The 20,316-nt window shown below is 40.3% G+C and overlaps 1 protein-coding gene and 1 pseudogene across 3 annotated transcripts in view; one reads left to right on the forward strand and one right to left on the reverse strand.

The window, feature by feature from the left end:
- SPATS2 (spermatogenesis associated serine rich 2) overlaps positions 1 to 20,316 on the forward strand; it is a 114,995-nt gene that overhangs the window by 55,027 nt on the left and 39,652 nt on the right. For 2 of the 3 annotated variants that reach the window (XM_014458211.2, XM_023756330.1), the window contains exons 3-4: positions 18,553 to 18,632; positions 20,062 to 20,170. In XM_014458211.2, the coding sequence (XP_014313697.1) occupies positions 18,553 to 18,632; positions 20,062 to 20,170 (189 nt within the window). Of the gene's footprint in view, positions 1 to 3,043; positions 3,106 to 18,552; positions 18,633 to 20,061; positions 20,171 to 20,316 lie in introns of all 3 variants that reach the window. The other variant, XM_023756331.1, reaches the window with a different exon arrangement.
- LOC102428177 lies at positions 2,087 to 17,488 on the reverse strand (annotated as a pseudogene).

The raw sequence follows: 20,316 nt of genomic DNA on the forward strand, positions 1-20,316 counted from the left end.
CTGCGGGGAATCATTGAGGCCAAAACGGGCTATCCGACATAACAAAGAGAAGACCAGGAAAACTAGAGGGCGGTTCTTCCAGTGATGCTCCCTGGAATCAAGCTACCTCTTCTCTGGCTACAAGTGTGTCACCGCACAGCAGCAGCTCATGCATTGAGCCATTAGCCCCCTGGTGGTCATTGTGCATCATAGCTACTGATCCAATGGTCAGTTGGTCGCTTAGGATTTTAGATAGATTGTGAGTGTGTGTGTGTGTGTGTGTGTGTGTGTGTGTGTATAATTTCAGAGAGGAAGGAAGAAAGAAACATCAATGATGAGGGAGAATCATTGATTGGCTGTTTCCTGCACGCCCCGTACTGGGGATCAAGCCCACAACCAGGGCATTTGCCCTGACCAGGAATCAAACATTGAGCTCCTAATTCATAGGTCAATGCTCAACCATGAACCACACCAGCTGGGTTTAGGATTGCTTTTAATCTACATACCTAGTTGGCAAGAACTGACATCTTGACATTATTGAGTCTTCCTATCCACAAACATAGACTGTCTTTCTATTTATTTAGTTCTTTTCTTTCTTTCTTTAGAGTTTTGTAGTTTTCCTCGTATAGGTCTTATGCATACTTTCTTAGATTTATACCCAAGTATTTTGGGGGTGTTAAAGTAAATGGTATTGTGTTTTTTATTTTAAACTAGAGGCCCTGTGCATGAAAATTCAAGCACTCGGGTGTGCCCCTCCGCCCGGCCTGCGCCCTCTCGCAGTCTGGGAGCCATCAGGGGATGTCTGACTGACAGCTTAGGCCCGCTCCCTGGAGGGGAGGCGACCTGGCAGGCTCATTAGGGGACGGAGCCAGCTGGCGAGCAGCCACCTCCCCTACCCCTGCTGCTGCAGCCGCCACCGGTGGCCTCCCTCTGCAGGAGGTGAACCCAGCAAGCTGATTTGGGGAAGGTGCTGAACAGCCCCACCCCAAATCGCCCCGAAGTCACTGCAGCCGCCATTGGGCTCCCGCCAATCAGGGCGGGCCTATCAGGGGACGGCCGGGCCAGGGAGCAGTGGGCCCTGCCCATGCCCATCACCCCTCCTCTGCCACTGGTCGCTGCTGCCCCACGATTGCTGTCACCCCCCTCTGACCACTGGCACGCGCCTTGGCTGGCCTGGTACCGCCTGTTTGCCCCCCCCCCCAAACCGGTAGTTCTGCCATTTGGTCAATTTGCATATTACCCTTTTATTATATAGGATTCCATGTATTCATTGCTGTTACAGTAATGGACTTCTGTATCTTAATCATTGCTGTTACAGTGATGGACTTCTGTATCTTAACCTTGTATCCTGCAAAGTTGATATAATCATTATTAGTACCAGAAGTTTTAAATGACATTTATTTTTAAAGTTTATTATTGACATTAAAAAATATGTTTTTATTGATTTTTAGAGAGAGAGGAAGGAAGAGGGAGAGAGAAATAGAAACATCAATTGGCCTCCACCGGGGATCGAGCCTGGGCATGTGCCCTGACTGGGAATCTAACCGGTGACCTCGGTGCACAGGATGATGCTCAACCAGTGAGCCACACCAGCCGGGCTATTATTGAAATTTTAAGCTTATCAAAAATAGAATAGTATGGTGCACTCACCAATAACCATAATTCAGGTCCAATAATTAACAACTCATGGCCAATCTTTTTTGTGTATACTTTAACCCCCAGTGGATTATTGTTATTATTATTATTTTTGTTTATTTGTTTGTAAATCTTCACCCAAGGATATCCCTCCATTTATTTTTAGGGAGAGTTGAAGAGAAAGGGAAAGACAGAGAGAAACATTGATGTGAGAGAAATACATTGATTGGTTGCCTCCTGCATGAGCCCCGACCAGGGCCCAAGCTGGGGAGGAGCCTGCAACCAAGGTACGTGCCCTTGACTGGAATCAAACACAGGGCTCTTTGGTCCTCAGGCTGACGCTCTATCCAACTGAGCCAAACCGGCTAGGGCTATTACTATTTTTAATGTTCAAGGATCTCTGAACTTTTTTATTGGCCTTCTGCCCCCCCACCCCCACGCCCCCGCCAAGGAGTACCCCATTTCTGCTGCCTTAATACCTCAGAACTTTGGTGTCATTGACCTTAGATACCACTTTGCTGTCCACAATCCTGTGCTGGTAGTCTTTTGAATGGATTGCATGGAGTTGCTGTTGTCCAGGGCATCACCAAGATGGAAGTCCTCCCCTTCTTCCAGCAGGTAGTGGTAGGTGGTGATCTCAGCCTCCAGCTTGACTTTGATGTTCAGCAGGGCCTTGTACTCTTGGGCCTGGCACTTTCCCTCTGCCCAGGTCTGGGCCAGCTCTGACTCTAGCTGCAGCAGGATCCCATTGAGCTGCTCCATCTGCATGGCATAGCACATCTCCACCTCCCACAGACTGTTCTCCAAGCTGGCCTTCAAATTTTTCATGGAGTCCAACTTGATCTCCAAGGACTGGACTGTATATCTCAGCCCCGTGAGTGTCATCTCAGGAGCTTCTATCTCAGCAGTCTGTGAGGTGACCACTGTGGTGCTCTCCTCTGTGACCAATAATTGTCTAGCTGGGACCAGTACTTGTCTAGCTCCCCTCCTTTCCTCAGAGTCAGCTCGTCATATTGGGCCCAGATGTCTGCCATGATCTTGCTGAGGTCCTGAGATTTGGGGGCATCCAACTTCCCGGTCAACACAGAGTCAGCAATCTGGTTTGGTAGAACATTTACTTCCTCCTTGTGCTTCTTCATGAAGAGCAGGTCCTCCTTGAAAGCCTTGCTCTCTATTGCCAGCTGCAGCTGAGTGATATTAATGTCATCAATGACCTTATAGAGCCCATTGATGTCACTCTCCACTGACTAGCGCATGGCCAGCCCTGTCTCATACTTGACTCTGAAGTTAGCAGCAGCAGGACAGACATCATCAGTCACTAGAATGGTGTGGGTTTTGTCCACAGAACTTTCAAAAAATCTGAGCCCTCTGGTCCTCAGTGGTCTTTGAAATGCCCCCAGTCTCTGACCTGGGGTCCCTTTTTCTCCAGGTGTTCCTGAATTTGATCTCCAGCCTCCAATTATCAGCCTCCAGGCTTCTCACCCTCTACAGGTAGGAGGCCAGGCCATCATTCAGGCATTGCATAGTCTTACTTTGGATACTCCCTGTGCCCAACAGACCCCCAGCCATCCCTGCAGCCAGGCCCTGGGACCGTCAGCTGTCCCACACACTGGTGGAGTGGGACACAGAGATCCAGGAGCCAGAGCCCCTGCCACCTACATACCTGGTAGATGCTGACTGTGCTGCTGGTTGCCCGGGCTTGGTCACTGGCAACTGCACTGAGTCCAGGGTCCAGTAGTTTGTGGAGAAGCTGGAGTGGGTGCTGAAGCTCGGGTTGTTCAGGGAGGAAGGCAAGAAGCCGAGACTCCAGTTCAAGTCACCCCCCAGCCGATTATTTTGAAGCAAGTTTCTGACATCATCGCAGGGAAAGACTTTTTTTTTAATCCTCACCTGAGGATATGTTTTTACTGATTTTTTTATTTTTGAGAGAGAGAGAAACATCGATTTTGGAGAGAAACGTCGATCAGTTGCCTCCTTTATGCACCTCGACTGTGGGTTGAACCTGCAACCTAGGTATGTGCCCTAACCAGGAATTGAACCTGCAACCTTTTGGAGTATGGGATGATGCTCCAGCCAACTGAGCCACCTAGCTATGGCTCAGGGACTTTTTAAATAGACATAAAAAGCACTAATCAGAAAGAAAAAGAATGTCGCTGCATTATTACATTAAAATTAAGAACTTTTGTTCATCAAAAGGCACAGTTAAGAGAATGGGAGAATAAATTTGCATCATATTTAAAGAACAGGGAACTACTATAGACCAGTAAGAAAAAGATAATTCTGCCTTCTAACTCTGGGCAAGAGTAGGCATGCCATAAAAAAGAATATCAAAATGGCTAATAACATGTAAAGGCACTCAGTCTTTTTTGTTGTTAATCCTCACCTGAGGATATTTTTTCCATTGATTTTTAGAGTGGAAGGGGTGGGGTGAGAGAGAGGGAGAGAGAAAAACATGGATGTGAGAGAGACACATCATTTGGTTGCCTCCCACATGTGCCCCTATTGGGTCTGGGGATCAAACCTGCAAGCCAGGTCCATGCCCTTGATTAGGAATTGATCCCATGACCCTTTGGGTGCGAGGGCCAACACTCTAACCACTGAGCACACCAGCCAAGGCGGCACTCCGTCTCTTTAGAAATGAGTAAAATGCAAATTGAAATGATAATGAGATGTGGCTCAGTTGGTTGGAGTGTCGTCTGGTGCACCCAAAGGTCGAAGGTTTGATTCCCAGTCACATGCATACCTATGTGTGGGCTCTATCCCTGGCTCTGTCAATCCGGACAAGTGTGAGAGACAACCGGTTGATGTTTCTCTCTCACATCGATGCCCCCCCCCTCTCCCTCCCTCCCCACCTCTCTCCTTCTCCCCCCCTTTCCCCTCTCTCTAAAACATCAATGAACATGTCTTTGGGTGATAATTAAAAAAAAAAAGATTAACAATGCCAAGAGAGTGAGTATGTGGAGCATTAGAAACTTAAAAAACTGCTAGTGGAAGTTTAAATTGGTATTTTGAAAAATTGTTTGACATTATGTACTAAAGTTGAAGATATACATACCCTATGACTAGGTTGTATTTCTGGGTATATTGGGCAGAAAGGCATTCCCAAGTATGTGAGGAGATTGTATAAGAGTATTCAAAACAGCATTATTTGTATTGGTCAGAAACTAGAACCAACCCAGTTGTCCACTATCAGAATAAACAATGGCATAATCATACAATGAAATATTATTAAGCAAGGAAAATGAACAAATTATTTACTTGTAAGAACATGCATGAATTTTACAAACACAATGTTGAACAAAACAAGCCATGCACCAAAATTAAATACATGTGGAGTTAGTCCTTTTTAGACAAAAGCAAAGCTATACCATAATACTTAGGTATGTGTTTTTAGTTGGTAACAACTATAAAGAAAGGAAGTTTAGTTACCTTTGGTGAATGGGAGGAGCTATAGGAGAGGGGTACATGAGGAGATTTCTGGGGTATTAGAAATGTTTTATTTCTTAGCCTGATTAGTAGTATTTGGGTATTTATTTTGTGCTAAATTATCAAGCTGTCATACTTTATGTGTGTATGCACTGTACATGTTATATTTCACAATAAAATTGCTTAAAGAGAAGACATTTCCTTAGAACAGAATGGGCTTAAATAAGTGTGTAATTTAAGTGTAGTGAGTTTCCTACCTTCACAAGTATAACACTTAAAAGCTAGGGTTCGCCTGGCCTGTGTGGCTCAGTTGTTGAGCATTGACCTGTGAACCAGGAGGTCACGGTTCGAGTCCTGGTCAGGGCACATGCCCGGGTTGCAAGCTCTATCCCCAGTGTGGGGCATGCAGGAGGCAGCCGATCATTGATGTTTCTATCTCTCTCCCTCTTCCTTCTCTGCAATCAAGAAAAATATATTCTTAAAAAAGAAAAAAAAGCTAGGTTTCACCTTGTGATAATTATAACAACTATTTGGAAATAGAAATATTTATAATTAAAATAGATTATTGATCCATAAGTCAATTTAAGAAAGAAGCTAATAGAGTTAATTCTTATTTGCATGAGGTTAATGAGTGAAGAGTAACAGATTTTGCAGTGCTGTGGTTTTATGAGAAGGATGTTTTTGTCGGAGACAGAAGCATGTGATTTTTAGAATTGACTTGTTCGTTTCTGTACTCCCCTCCCTCATTATTTAGAGAATACTTAATTTCTGTAATCAAACCCATGTGGACTAAGACCTTATATATTTAATACTGTGCGCACTGCGTTTCTGTACTTTGAAGCAAGGGGACAGGATGGGGTGGAGAGGGATGACATTGACTATTTGACAGGGCTAGCACGAACATCCAGAGCAAAGTCTTTTACAATGATAAGAAAATATCTCACATCTATCATACAGTTTTAAAAAGATGATTTCCTTTTTCTCACTCTCCTTCAGATTCTCAAAAATTCTACCATTAGTCTGTACTGACTGATCTTAGTAATTGAAGATTTGTTTGATTTTTTTTTTTTACCTTTTTTTTGGGGTGGTGGTGGTAATCCTCACTTGAGGATATTTTTTCCATTGATTTTCAGAGAGAGTGGAAGTGGGCGGGGGGGGGGGGGCAGAAAGAGAGAAGCATCAATGTAAGAGAGACACATTGATTAGCTTAGCTACCTTTTGCACTCGGATCGAGTCCGCAACTGAGGTACTGAAATCGAACCCGGGACCCTCCAGTTCATGGGCCGACGCTCTCACCATTGAGCCAAACTGTCTAGGGCTGTTTGACTTTTAAATATTACAATTCTTAAATATTTTATTTTTTTTGACTTATAGAATTGAATTTCCTGGAATAGCTGGTAGAATTCTTGAGAATATGAAGGACAGTGAGGAGTAGGAAATAATAATAAAAAAAAATGTGTGTTCAATTCACCTAATCCATCTGAGCCCAGAAGTATGGCATAAATTGCAATAACATCCAAGAATAACAATCTCATAAAATAGAAGATCCCATTAATAGAGAAATGCAAGTGAAATTTAAAAATGAGGGTTGTACTTGTAAGAGAGACTGAAATAGGCCCTTAGTAGCTGAAAGTATCTAAAGTATCTTTTTCTTCAGATTTAATTGACCAGCTCACACAGAGGCATTTTATAAGATGTGATTTATTTGCAGACTGATTATCTGGCTTTTAGATCATCCAGGTTTCTTGATTTTTTTCCTCCCCCCTATTTTTGTTGGCTGTCCATCTTTTAGCCACATTACAATTTATTTGTACCTTTCCCTAAAGAAAAGGAGAGATTAGCAAGTAGAAAGGTAAAACTCAAATCAGTCCTTCTTACTACTTGGAAATAAATAAAGACTTAACTAAATATTTTAATTTTTATTCTATTTTAGTGCCCCTTTCCTTAAAAAAGCCTGAATGTTGGTTGTAAATAGCAAAATAATCCTCATGTGGCTTCATAATTTTCAAAGTAACTTTGAATTCATGTAATCCCTCGGACTACATACAAAATTTTTTAAATCTAAAATCAGCAGAGAATATGTACTGTTAGTAATGCAAAATTTGAGTTTTGTTTTTTAATAAAAATTACAGTTCTTAGGTGCTTTAATTTTTTGACTTATGAAATTGAGATTCTTTCCTGGAACAGCTGGTAGAATTTGAAGCATAATAAAGAATAGGAAAGAATTATTTTAACAATTTATTTTATTTCATATGTGGGATAACTAATTCCAGACTAATGGGAAATGACATGGAGACAGAAGAGGTTGGGCATTAAAATCAATATTATTGCCTCACTGCTATTCTCTAGAGTAGTGGTTCCCAACCTTTTTTTGTCCAGGCCCCACCTAAGCATCTCTAAAATCCTGATGCCTCCCCTCCCCCCATGACATATAATTCTTATTATTCAAAGAGTGAACTCCTATTCATGTGGAGGAAGCCTAAAAAGCCATTAACTTGGTCTGAGTAAACTTCCAGAGAACAGGGCATCCATGAAAGAAAAATAAAAGGACAGTTGAAGTACTGAGGAAGAAATCACTAAGAAATTGTTTATAAAAAATAATAATATGAAGTGATATGAAAAAATAGCAAATAAAGTTTCAAAACAATAGAGAACTGAAATGCATAAATTTGTCACAATATATATTTATATACTATATATGAGTCCCCTAGAACCATAAGAAATGCAAAAAATTCACTGTTAATAACTTATTATCAAATTGCCCCTCTTAAAAATGTGCCCCACGCTGGGAACCACTGCTCTAGAGTATATTACTAAGAATGTTTTTGAAAGGTAGACTGAGTTTCCTATCCAACCGTGGAAGAATTGACAGAATTATTATTGGAACAGCAAACTTTTTAAACAATGAGAGAACCTCAAGAATTCTTGGAACTTAAAAAAGGAAAGCTTATTCTGTTGCCCGTGCTAGAAACCTGGAAAAATCTATTGGTGTGAGTAAGGTAGGATTTAATTGCTTGTCTGTATCTTTAATAAAAACCCTGATTTTTCATCAGGTTCTACCTGGAAAAATCAAACTCATTCTAGAATCGTGGAAATTCCCCCGTGTAAAAGAAGAGGCCTAACATCCTAGAACAGGGGTGGGCAACCTTTTTGTGAGTGCGTGCCAAAACCAGCAAAATCTTTGACTCAAAATTCTTCTGCGTGCCAACCCTAATTTTTTGAGGACATGTTACGCCTACTTGATATCTCTTAAGGTGTACATATGTGAAGAACCTTGAAGAAATAATAAAATTCATTCGAGCGACAAAAACACAGTATATGATGATGAAAAATACATTTATTTTTTAATGTATACATGTACACTGATAGTCCGACAGAAAACTTTATGACTCGGTTTGATATTATCAGTGGGAGTTTTGCTGCTGCATCACTGATGACAGAGATTTTACATCAGGTTTATATTTCGTGACCTTCAGAGATATGCACGAGCTACTACTTTCATCCGTCAGGCTACTCCTATTATGAGACTTAACAAAATTCATCACTGAGAACAAAGATTCACAAGCGTATGTGGATGAAACCAAAACACTGGTCGGATCTAGGAAGGCAGGGAGAGTTAAGGCAGAGGCATAGAAATTGCTCTTCCCCTCTCTCGTCAATCCATGTCTATGGTCTTTAAGATAACTTGTTATGTGAAATTATTTATTTATCTAAGATGCACCTACACTGAATTTATCTGAAAAATAAAAAAGTCGATATTAAGAAAAAAATTGTAAATGGAAGATTATAAGAGAGGGTTTCGCGTGCCAGCAAAAGTTACTGGTGTGCCATGTTTGGCACGTGTGCCAGGGGTTGCCCACCCCTGTCCTAGAATGTATTTGAGGAAGCACTCAAAGGAACAACGAAAAAATTAATCAGCTATTATGCTGTATGACACATAAAAGCAGAGATAACAGAAAGATAAAAGGCTGCTTTCATCATTCAAGATCCACTTAGCAGATTGATCATTTAAGTGTGGATTTTTCTGAACATATAAGCCACAGTAGTCATCTGAGATGGCTGGAAAGACAAGTTGATGACACTGTACTGAGAAGATTTGTGTGTTTAGCCATGGCAGCCAAGATGGAGGTTTCTTTATAACTTTTAAAGAACTAAATATTGGCCACAACAGTAATATAGTAAAATTACAACAGACTAGAAGTCTTACAAAATGGCACTTTGACATAGCTGTCTTTCAAAATTTTTCATCTCTGATTTGCTTCTCCTCTAAGCCTGATTCCTCATTATTTATACATTCTCTCCCCTTTTAAAAATATGTAAATATCTTGTTTCTTATCCAAATAGTCATAATTCTTACAAACTTAGGTAGTAAATTGGCATAAGAGAGTATTACTACTACCTAGGAAACTGAACTTGGTGGCATTTTTAGTTTTGAAGTAGTAAATACACTCTAGGCTTTAGCTAGTAGTGTCTGTGACAATAACTTTCTTGCAGTCACATTTGTTCAATATAACCCCCATCACTGCATTTGCCACTAGTGCACATGATGAAACTAAACTCCACTTATTCTTTTATTGGTGACTTATATGTGGATTATTCTCAAAATTGGCCTGAGCAAAAGCTATGTGAAGACACTGGTGGTAGAGTATTGTTTCTTCACTCTAAAGGAGAACTTCAGATTGTTTAATTGTTCATGAGATAACACTTCTGCAAGATTTGGCACTTAAATAACCTTTGCTTTTGACTTGACTTTTTAATTTTTAAGAGCAAGTGTATACAGTTTGAGATAATAAGACAAATGATCATCACACTTGTTAGATTATCTGTTTCGATAGGCTTCCTCACCTCAGAGCTTACCTGCATTTAATTTGATCTTACCTCTGTGGCCTGTCTTTGGCCATGGTAAAATGTGAATAATTTTGTTACCCAATTTGTTTTATGTATGTGTAAGGAATATTAGTGAGTAATAACAAGAATCTGAGAGCCCAGCTGGTGTGGCTCAGTGGTTGAGCATCGACCTATGAACCAGGAGGTCACAGTTCAATTTCTTGTTAAGGCACATGCCTGGGTTGCGGGCTCGATCCCCGATGTGGGGTGTGTGGGAGGCAGCTGATCAGTGATTCTTATCACTGATGTTTCTGTCTCTGTCTCCTCTCCCTTACTTTCTGAAATCAATAAAATTATTATTATTATTTTTTTTTTTTGCAGGGAGAGCCTTTTATTTATTTATTTTTTAAAATTAAATCTTTATTGTTCAGATTATTAGAGTTGTTCCTCTTCCCCGCCCCCCCCATAGCTCCCCTCCACCCGGTTCCCACCCCACCCTCTGCCCTTACCCCCGCCACCCACTCTTCTCATCCATAGGTGTACAGTTTTTGTCCAGTCTCTTCCCACACCCCCCCACCCCTTTCCCCCCCCGAGAATAGTCAGTCCACTCCCTTTCTATGCCCCTGATTCTATTATATTCACCAGTTTATTCTGTTCATCAGATTATTTATTCACTTGATTTTTAGATTCACTTGTTGATAGATGTGTATTTGTTGTTCATAATTTGTATCTTTACCTTTTTCTTCTTCTTCCTCTTCTTAAAGGATACCTTTCAGCATTTCATATAATACTGGTTTGGTGGTGATGAACTCCTTTAGCTTTTTCTTATCTGTGAAGCTCTTTATCTGACCTTCAATTCTGAATGATAGCTTTGCTGGGTAAAGTAATCTAGGTCGTAGGTTCTTGCTATTCATCACTTTGAATATTTCTTGCCACTCCCTTCTGGCCTGCATAGTTTCTGTTGAGAAATCAGCTGACAGTCATATGGGTACTCCCTTGTAGGTAACTGATTGTTTTTCTCTTGCTGCTTTTAAGATTCTCTCTTTGTCTTTTGCTCTTGGCATTTTAATTATGATGTGTCTTGGTGTGGTCCTCTTTGTATTCCTTTTGTTTGGGGTTCTCTGCGCTTCCTGGACTTGTAAGTCTATTTCTTTCACCAGGTAGGGGAAGTTTTCTGTCATTACTTCTTCAAATAGGTTTTCAATATCTTGCTCTCTCTCTTCTTCTGGCACCCCCATAATTCGGATGTTGGTACGCTTGAAGCTGTCCCAGAGGCTCCTTACACTATCTTCATATTTTTGGATTCTTTTTTCTTTTTGTTTTCCCAGTTGGGTGAATTTTGCTTCTTCGTATTTCAGATCTTTGACTTGATTCTTGCGATCCTCTAGTCTGCTCTTGGAACTCTGTATAATATCCTTTATTTCAGTCAGTGTATGCTTAATTTCTAGTTGGTCCTTTTTCATAACCTCGAGGGTCTCACTAGATTTCTTGAGGGTCTCACTAAATTTATCAGCGGTCTCACTAGATTTCTTGAGGATCTCACTAAATTTATCTATCGGCGGTTTCTAGAAAATTCTTGAAAAACCTTAAAAGTGTGGTTTTGAACTCTATGTCCAGTAGTTTGCTTTCCTCCATTTCTGTCATTTGTGACCTTTTCTTTGTCTCTGCATTTTGGCTGCTTCCCTGTGTTGATAGAGTGGCTTTCTGTGCAAGGTGTCCTATAGGGCCCAGTGGCTCAGCCTCCCCAATTACCTGAGGTGGACACTCTTGGTGCACCCCTTTGTGGGCTTTGTGCACAGTCTTGCTGTAGTTAAATCTTGATTGTTGTAGGTATCACTGGGAGGAATTGACCTCCAGGCCAATTGGCTGTGAGAATCAGCTGTGTCTGCAATGGGAGAACTTCTGAGCTGGAGACACCCTTATGGGCAAGACTTGCTTCAGTGGGGCTTTGGTGCTCACTGAGTCTGCCCCCTGAGTGTGTCTCTTATGGATCTGAGGAGTTGTAATCTGGATGGTCCCACTCTGACCACTAGGTACACTGGCTCTTAGATCTCTAAGGAGGTGCTAATTTAGCCTCTGCCTGAGGCTACCCAGCAGGAGCTACAGAGAGATCTGCAGATTCCTCTTCCTTGTTTGGGGTTTGGAGGTGCCCAGATGAGGCCCAGCTGTGAAGCAATGCAAGCTGCTGTGGGGCCTTGGACCTTCTTTTGGAAGTTCTGGATCTCTCTGATTCAGCTGCAGTTTGTTAGGTAATTTTCAGGTTACAAAGGGCCAGGCCTTTCATATGCAAAAGCCTCTGTGCACAGCTTGGGTGGGGCGGGGTCTCAGGGGATCAACAGGGCGGAGCAAGCAGCTATGGCTGCTCCCCAGTCCTACCCTAAGAGGCCCCGCGTCTCAGTGTCCCAGTAATTGCTGCAAGCACCTCTGAGAGAAAGCCGCCCTCGAGTTCTGCCTGATGCCAGACAGTCCAGTTTCTCCCCGTATGAGTCTGGGTCCCCAGAGACTCACCCGGAACTGGAGTTCAGAGCAGTCGGGAGCTTGAGACTCCCTCCTGATGGAAAAAGACAACCGTGTCCTCAGCTGCCAGCCCTCTCCACGTGAGCCGCGTCCTCAGTTGCCAGCCCTTTCGGCGTGCGCCTCCGTACCTCTGCACTTTACTTCCGCACCTCCTCTGAGTCTCAGTGCCAGCCCTTTCGGCGTGCGCCTCCGTACCTCTGCACTTTACTTCCGCACCTCCTCTGAGTCTCAGTGCTTTTCTCTTTCCTTCTAGTTGTAGAATTTCCACTCAGCCTGCCTTCCTGTGGTTCTGGATGATGTTCGTTTTGTCTTTTAGTTGTATTTTTGAAGTGGTTGTGCGAGGCAGCAATTTCTGGTGTTTACTTATGCCGCCATCTTTGATCTAAAATTATTTTTTTTTTAAAAAGAGTCTGAGATCCTTAGAAGAAAGATAATATACCAAGGTACTGTTAAAATAATGGCAACTTGAGAGCCAGTATATCTGCTGAGTTACTATGATTCACAACTTGTTAGGATACTTGTTCAGTTCCAAAGAAGACATATAGATGACCAACAGGTACATGAAAAGGTGCTCAACATCACTAATCACCAGAGAAATGCAAATCAAAACCACAATTCTCACACCTGTTATAATGACTCTTATAAAAAAGACAAGAGCCCTAGCTGGTTTGGCTCAGTGGATAGTGTGTAAGCCTGCAGACTGAAGGGTCCTGGATTCGATTCTGGTCAAGGGCACATGCCTGGGTTGCAGGCTCAATCCCCACTAGGGGGCGTGCAGGAGGCAGTTGATCAATGATTCTCATTATTGATGTTTCTATCTCTCCCTCTCCCTTTCTCTCTGAAATCAATAAAAATATAAATTAAATAAAATAAAGATAAATAACAAGCATTGTCCAGGTTGCAGAGAAAAGGGAACCTTGTGTTGGAATGTAAATTGGTGCAGCCACTATGGAAAATGGTGTGGAACTTTCTAGAAAAATTAAAAATTGAACTATATGATCCAGCAATTCTACTTCTGGGTATTCATCTGAAGAAAATAAAAACACTAACTCAAAAAGATAGATGCACCCCCATGTTCACTGGAACATTATTTAGAATAATTAAGATATGAAAACAACCTAAGTGTTTATTGATGTATGAATGGATAAAGAATGTGCTATGTGTATGATTATTATTATTCAGTCATGAAAAAAGGAAATCTTGCTATTTGTGACAACATGGATGGACCTTGAGGGCATTATGCTAAGTGAAATAAATCAGAAAGACAAATATCAAATGTGGAATCTAAAAAAGAAAATCAATACAAAAATAAATCTAGCTCATAGATAACAGAGAATATAGATTGCTGGTTATCAGAGACAGGGGTGGTTCATAGGGGGTGTGTGTGAAATGGGTAAAGAGGGCCAAAAGGTACAAACTTCCAGTCATAAAGTAAGTCCTGAGCTGTAATACACAGCATGGTGACTGTAGTTAATTATACTGTATTTCATATTTGAAAGTTGCTAAGAGTTTTGTAACCATGTATGGTAAATGATGTTAACTAGACTTATTGTGGTGATCATTTCACAGTATATACAGATATCAAATCATTATGTTGTGTTCCTGAAACTAATCCTATATAATAAAAGCCTAATATGCAAATAGACTGAACGGGGGAACAACCGGTGGAACAACCAGTTGCCATGATGCGCACTGACCACCAGGGGGCAGACACTCAAAGCAGGAGCTGCCCCCAGTCCGCAGGCCCCAGGCCAGCCAAGGCGGGTGCTAGCAGGAGTGGGGGGTGGGGAGGCGGGGCCCAATTGCCCTGCCAGTCACCCCACAGATGGGCTCTGATCATCGGCCAGGCCTAGGGACCCTACCCATGCATGAATTTCATGCATCGGGCCTCTAGTGTTATATAAATGTTAATTATACTTAAATTAAAAAACCTGTTCATGGTTAGTTTGCTATATGGTATAATCAGACTCAGACATTTCTATGTCATTCTCAATGCCTAAAATAACTTTTGCCTTATTTTTTTAATCCAGCAAAAACAATAATAACAAAGCCTGCAGTATTTACAAATATGTCAGTGATACTGTAAAGAACATACTTTTTCCAAAATGTTCCTAATAGAGGGAAATAAATGATAAAAAGAAAACTCAATCTCAAGTGTTCCTCGTATCCTTTATGAATCTTGCCTGATAATAGTATTTAACTGCATTTTGTTTTGCTGTAAAAATTTATTTCTGATAGAGTATGCATGCTCTTCAGTCACAGGATGAGATTCTTCCTTTTTTTCTACCAATGAAGTTAAATAAATCTTGAGCTTTCTTTGCATGTAAAAATAAGAGAATTGTTAAATCATTAAATATTGTTGATTGGAATTAAAAATAACTTTCTCTGTAATGCTGAAAGGCACTTAAGCTCTAGTTCTTTGATACAAGATATGAATGTACTTGATTTGTTGGTTTAAGAGGCAATATAGCTGGTGAATAGACAAGTTAAGATGTTAAACTATTGTTTTCCCTTTTTGGTGAACTCATTATTGAAAGATAAGTATTCCCTTAAGGGCTCTCTTGCCCTTGGGCTTCTGGTTGGGTTTAGCCATTGGGTAGCATTGAGGCAAGGAGGAGAGTGAGGTAGGGATATTTATTTCCCCAATCTTTCCCTGAGGGGTCACTGGGCTTACTGTGACCTTTGACCAAAGGTTATAGCTCAGCGGTTCTCAACCTGTGGGTTGCGACCCCTTTGAGGGTTGAACGACCCTTTCACAGGAGTCGCCTAAGACCATCGGAAAACATATATAATTACATATTGTTTTTGTGATTAATCACTATGCTTTAATTATGTTCAATTTTTAACAATGAAAATACATCTTGTATATCAGATATTTACATTACGATTCATAATAGTAGCAAAATTACAGTTATGAAGTAGCAGCGAAAATAATTTTATAGTTGGGGGTCACCACAACATGAGGAACTGTATTAAAGGGTCTCGGCATTAGGAAGGTTGAGAACCACTGTTATAGCTACTGTCCTATCGCCCTACCACAACAGATGAAACAAAGATGAAAAACCCCTCTGTCTCTGGGTTCCAGTAATTGCTGTCTCCTTATGCCTCTTCAAAACCTCAGGGTAGCAATGCACATTGCTGCTATTAGCCAAGGGGTAACTGCACTGCATCTTGTGGTTTCCCTACTCCCTAATAGCACCTTATAAAATAGTCTTTTTTAAAAACTCTCCTCAGTTTTCCTGATTTGAGTGTGCCATTTGTTTCATGCTGTGATCCTGACGGAAATAGCTGCCCTATGTATTTTTTTTTTAATTTTTTTTAAATATATTTTTATTGATTTTTTACAGAGAGGAAGGGAGAGAGATAGAGAGTCAGAAACATTGATGAGAGAGAAACATCGATCAGCTGCCTCCTGCACATCTCCCACTGGGGATGTGCTGCAACCCAGGTACATGCCCTTGACCGGAATCGAACCCGGGACCCTTCAGTCCGCAGGCCGACGCTCTATCCACTGAGCCAAACCGGTTTCGGCATGCCCTATGTATTTTTAACCATTATCCTAATTGGTATGCCAGATAAACTCTAATAATACTGTGCTAATTTTGAGGGAATAATAACTGAAAGTGTTTGCAGAACTACTCTTGTTTTCCTTGCACTTTATTTCATCTAAAGAAAAGAAATAAAGTGTTAGATGATGTATAAGAAGCTAGTAATACTAATAGTTCATTTTAAGATAGACACTGAAATGTTGCTTTACTTTGTGTCTCCTCTTTTCCCTAAAAAAGATTGGTGGTTTGATTCTCTAATAAGATAATTGAATTCCTAGGTATCATCTCACTGCTCATTAATATCTCATTTGGCTAACCTACAGCGATTCTGAGAAGATTGTTGGATAGTATTTTGGCTATATAGGATTTTCATCGTATGTACTGTGTCTCTTCAATTATTAATAAAATTCTTGCACGTGGGGGGCTGGGGAGTCCTTCAGCCTGGCCTGCACCCTCTCGCAATCCGGGACCACTGGCTCCTAACCGCTTGCCTGCCTTCCTGCCTGATTGCCCCTAACCACTATGCTTGCCTGCCTCATCGCACCTAACCACTCTGCCTGCCTTTCTGATCGCCCCTAACCCCTCTGCCTGCCTGCCTCATCGCCCCTAACCACTCGCCTGCCTGCCTGATTGTCCCTAACTGCTCGCCTGCCTGCCTCATCGCCCCTAACCACTCTGCCTGCCTGCTTGATGCCCCTAACTGCTTGTCTGCCTGGTCACCCCTAACCACTTCTGCCTGCTTGATGCCCCTAACTGCTTGTCTGCCTGGTCACCCCTAACCACTTCTGCCTGCCTACCTGATCGCCCCTAACCACTCGCCTGCCTGCCTGATCGCCCCTAACCACTCTGCCTGCCTACCGGATCACCCCTAACTGCTCGCCTGCCTGCCTGATCACCCCTAATCACCTCTGCCTCGGCCCCTGCTGCCACAGCTTTGTCCGGAATGACATCCAGGAGGTTGTTCGGCTGTCTGGTCTAATTAGCATATTATACTTTTATTATTATAGATAATTGGGAATTAATCATATTATGTAGTCATCTGGAAAACTCAGGTTTAAGTACTGAGTTTGTGTAAGTGCAGTCTGATTTTTTATTTGTTAACAGTCTCAAAACTGCCAGTATTACAGAGAGGTTAAATGTAAATGAATTCACGGTTCATTGGTAATTGGCAAGCATAGTTTCTCTTGGAATGACATACATTGTATTCATATCCTCTTTTCTACTTTTAGTACCAAAATGCGTTATCATTTTAACTTATCAATCTTCCATAGCAACTAGGAGGTATTTGAAAACACAGGATAAAGACTGAGCTGTAAAAGAGGCTTTAATTGAAATACATCTGTTATAATAGAAAAAGAATTTGGAAAATGTACTGAAATATTGCTGTATTTTTTTAAACCCCTGTCCTTTCAGATTACTGTAACAAAATGGATGGCTTATAAACAACATAAATTAATTTCTCACAGTTCTAAAGGCTGGATGTCTGAGATCAGAGTGTCAAATGGTTGGGTGAAGGCCCTGTTCTTGCTGGCAGACTTCTCCTTGCGTCTTAACATGGTTGCAGGGGCTAGGGAGCTCTGTGCGGTCAGTTTTATAAGAGCACTAATCCTATTCATGAGGGCTCCACTCAGGATTTATTTACCTTCCAGAGGCCCCAATCACTAATACCATCACTTTAGAATTTTGACATATGAATGGGGGAGGGAGGGCGCACAAACATTCAGACCGTAGCAACCCCCTTTTTAAAAAACTTTCCCTTTTCCTTGCTTTGTTGAAATTCTAAACCCCAAACTACTCCCAAGTATGGTGCATGGATCAGCAATGTTGATACCACCAGGGAGTAAAAATCTCAGGCCACAGGCTAGACTACTAAATCAAAACCTACATTTTAAGCTAAAATGCCCCAGATAAGTATATACATCATAATCTGAGAAACAGTGTAACCATTTCCTGGATTGCATCTCATTAGATTAAAACAAAATTGTTAAGTGTTTAAAGTGGAGGTAATTTATTGATGACATGGTCTCAGGTAAAGAAATGGATTAAATTTGCAGATAACCTTTTCTTTATAAGTGCTAGGAAGCCAAACTCTTTTCTGTAATAAATCACATTAAACTTAAGTTTTCCCGAGTTGTGCTGGTGATGTAAACTCCAGCACATTGATCGTCAAGCGTTAGGTTAATAGTCTAAAAACATGATGTGTGTGGTGCACTCTAGAAAACTGAAATTACTTTCATGTGTTGTTATTGTTAATGCCACAGGAGCTCTCATCCTCACTCACATTTTCAGATTTGTTAGTGTTAAATTTTACCTTGGGGAGCCATTGACTTGCAACATTTATAGAGGGCCTTTTAAATTAAGATAGTTAACAAAGATATCAAGGATTACTGGACAGTTTAATATAGTTGATGTATTTAGTGTTTTTCTTAAGTTGTTACAGTTTCTATTAAAATAAAACTTTATTTCTATAATTTTAATTCAAGTGTAGTTATCAGTTATCTATATAATAGAGTTTGCAAAATACATAAGTTGTTAACTGTTTAAGGCCCTTCTGTTTGGAAGATGATCACATGTCAGTTTTAGATATTGTGGAATATATTTTTCCTTCTCATTCTTTCAGATTCATCAGGATTCATTTTCGATTTGCAGTCCAATACTGTACTGGCCCAGGGAGGAACTTTTGAAAACATGAAAGAGAAGGTATGATTAGTTACTGTATGTATATGAGCAATTTTCTTTTAAAAAAATATTTTTATTGATTTCAGGAAGGAGGAGAGAGAGAGAGAGAGAGAGAGAGAGAAACATCCATGATAGAGAATCATTGATCGGCTGCCTCCTGCAGAGCCCACAACCCGGGCACATGCCCTGACCAGAATCGAATTGCGACCTCCAGATTTATAGATCAATGCTCTTGATCTATAAATCTGAGCCACTGGCTGGGCAGATCAGCGATTTTCAACCAGTGTGCTGCAAGAATTTTTAAAACATGCAGTACCTGACTATTTAGTTAGGGACACTGACCTCTTTTTCCTTAGATTATCAAGTAAAAAGATGATAACAGCCAACATAACAATAGTCGTCTAGTGTGAATTAATCAAAATTATACCAATTTTATTTTTTCAGATTGGCAAAAAATATAGTACATTAATAATATAAACACTTCCACATTTTAAGTTACCAGAATCTTACCTTTATTGCTGAATTTGTAAATTTTGCCTAAAGTCCATTTTCTAGTGATTAGTGCTAAGTATTTTGTTCATCTCAAAAATGTATAATTATAAATTATCCCTCTTTGGATTATAGATTATATACCTTTCCACTTATATGGTTTTAAACCTTATCATTAATTAAGCCTGAAATAATAAATGTATAGAATGATATGAAAGCAAGTGTACTAAAAAAGACTTAGGTTCTAAGACTCTGCTTATTACTTGGACAAGATACCTCTTCTCATCTATAAAAGGACTTCCTTTTCAAGCAGTATTGCTGACTAGATAACTTGAAAGCATTCATAATATAAAATACCAAGAAATATAGAATAAAAAAAACATACATAATTTTAAATGCATAGCTGAACAGAAGTTAGGAAAATCCCTTGAGGCTAAGTGTATAGAGGGAATGTGTTTTGCCATTCTTCATAACAAATGGGTTTTACCACACAGGGCCATAAAGCTGAAGGTTTGTCCTTGGTTAGGAATTGTTATCTTTATAGTGTTATACAATTAAATGATACGAAATAAAATGTTTCAAAAATGCTGTATAAAAATCGAAGTTCTTATTGGTGGTGGTTCATAAACTTTCCACCTTTCTCTACAGTATGCTAAAAATGAGGAAAGGTTGATGCTAAAATTAATACTTGATATCTAAATTAGACCTCCCTTTCTTTGAGCAAAATCTAGCATATACTTTCTATTTCTAGAAATGTTCTGCTTTTCTAAGTTTTGAAATTAATTTTTATGTGATGTTATCACTCATCTATTAATCATTCCTAGTGAGATGGTTGTATGTACTCTCATTGACGCTAAAGAGTGATACATATTGTTAAGAATGAAATGTCATTGTGTAACAGGTCTCAGTTGCCAACTGACCTACTGATGTTAAAATTTAATGACCCTGTCATCTTTTCCAGATAAATGCAGTGCGTGCAATAGTTCCCAATAGGAGCAACAATGAAATCATCCTGGTTTTGCAGCACTTTGATAATTGTGTGGACAAAACAGTACAAGCATTTATGGAAGGTAATCCCAATTTAGTTTTTTAATAAGTTTGTGTTTTTTCAAATAGAAGTTGCTTCAAACTTCTATAATATTCATTTAAAAACCTGGTATTTCATAGATGATATAGTAGACCTCATGATAATATAACATATCATGCCATTTAAAAA

The sequence above is a fragment of the Myotis lucifugus genome, unplaced genomic scaffold, assembly GCF_000147115.1.
Source record: "Myotis lucifugus unplaced genomic scaffold, Myoluc2.0 scaffold_91, whole genome shotgun sequence".
Classification (NCBI taxonomy): domain Eukaryota; kingdom Metazoa; phylum Chordata; class Mammalia; order Chiroptera; family Vespertilionidae; genus Myotis; species Myotis lucifugus.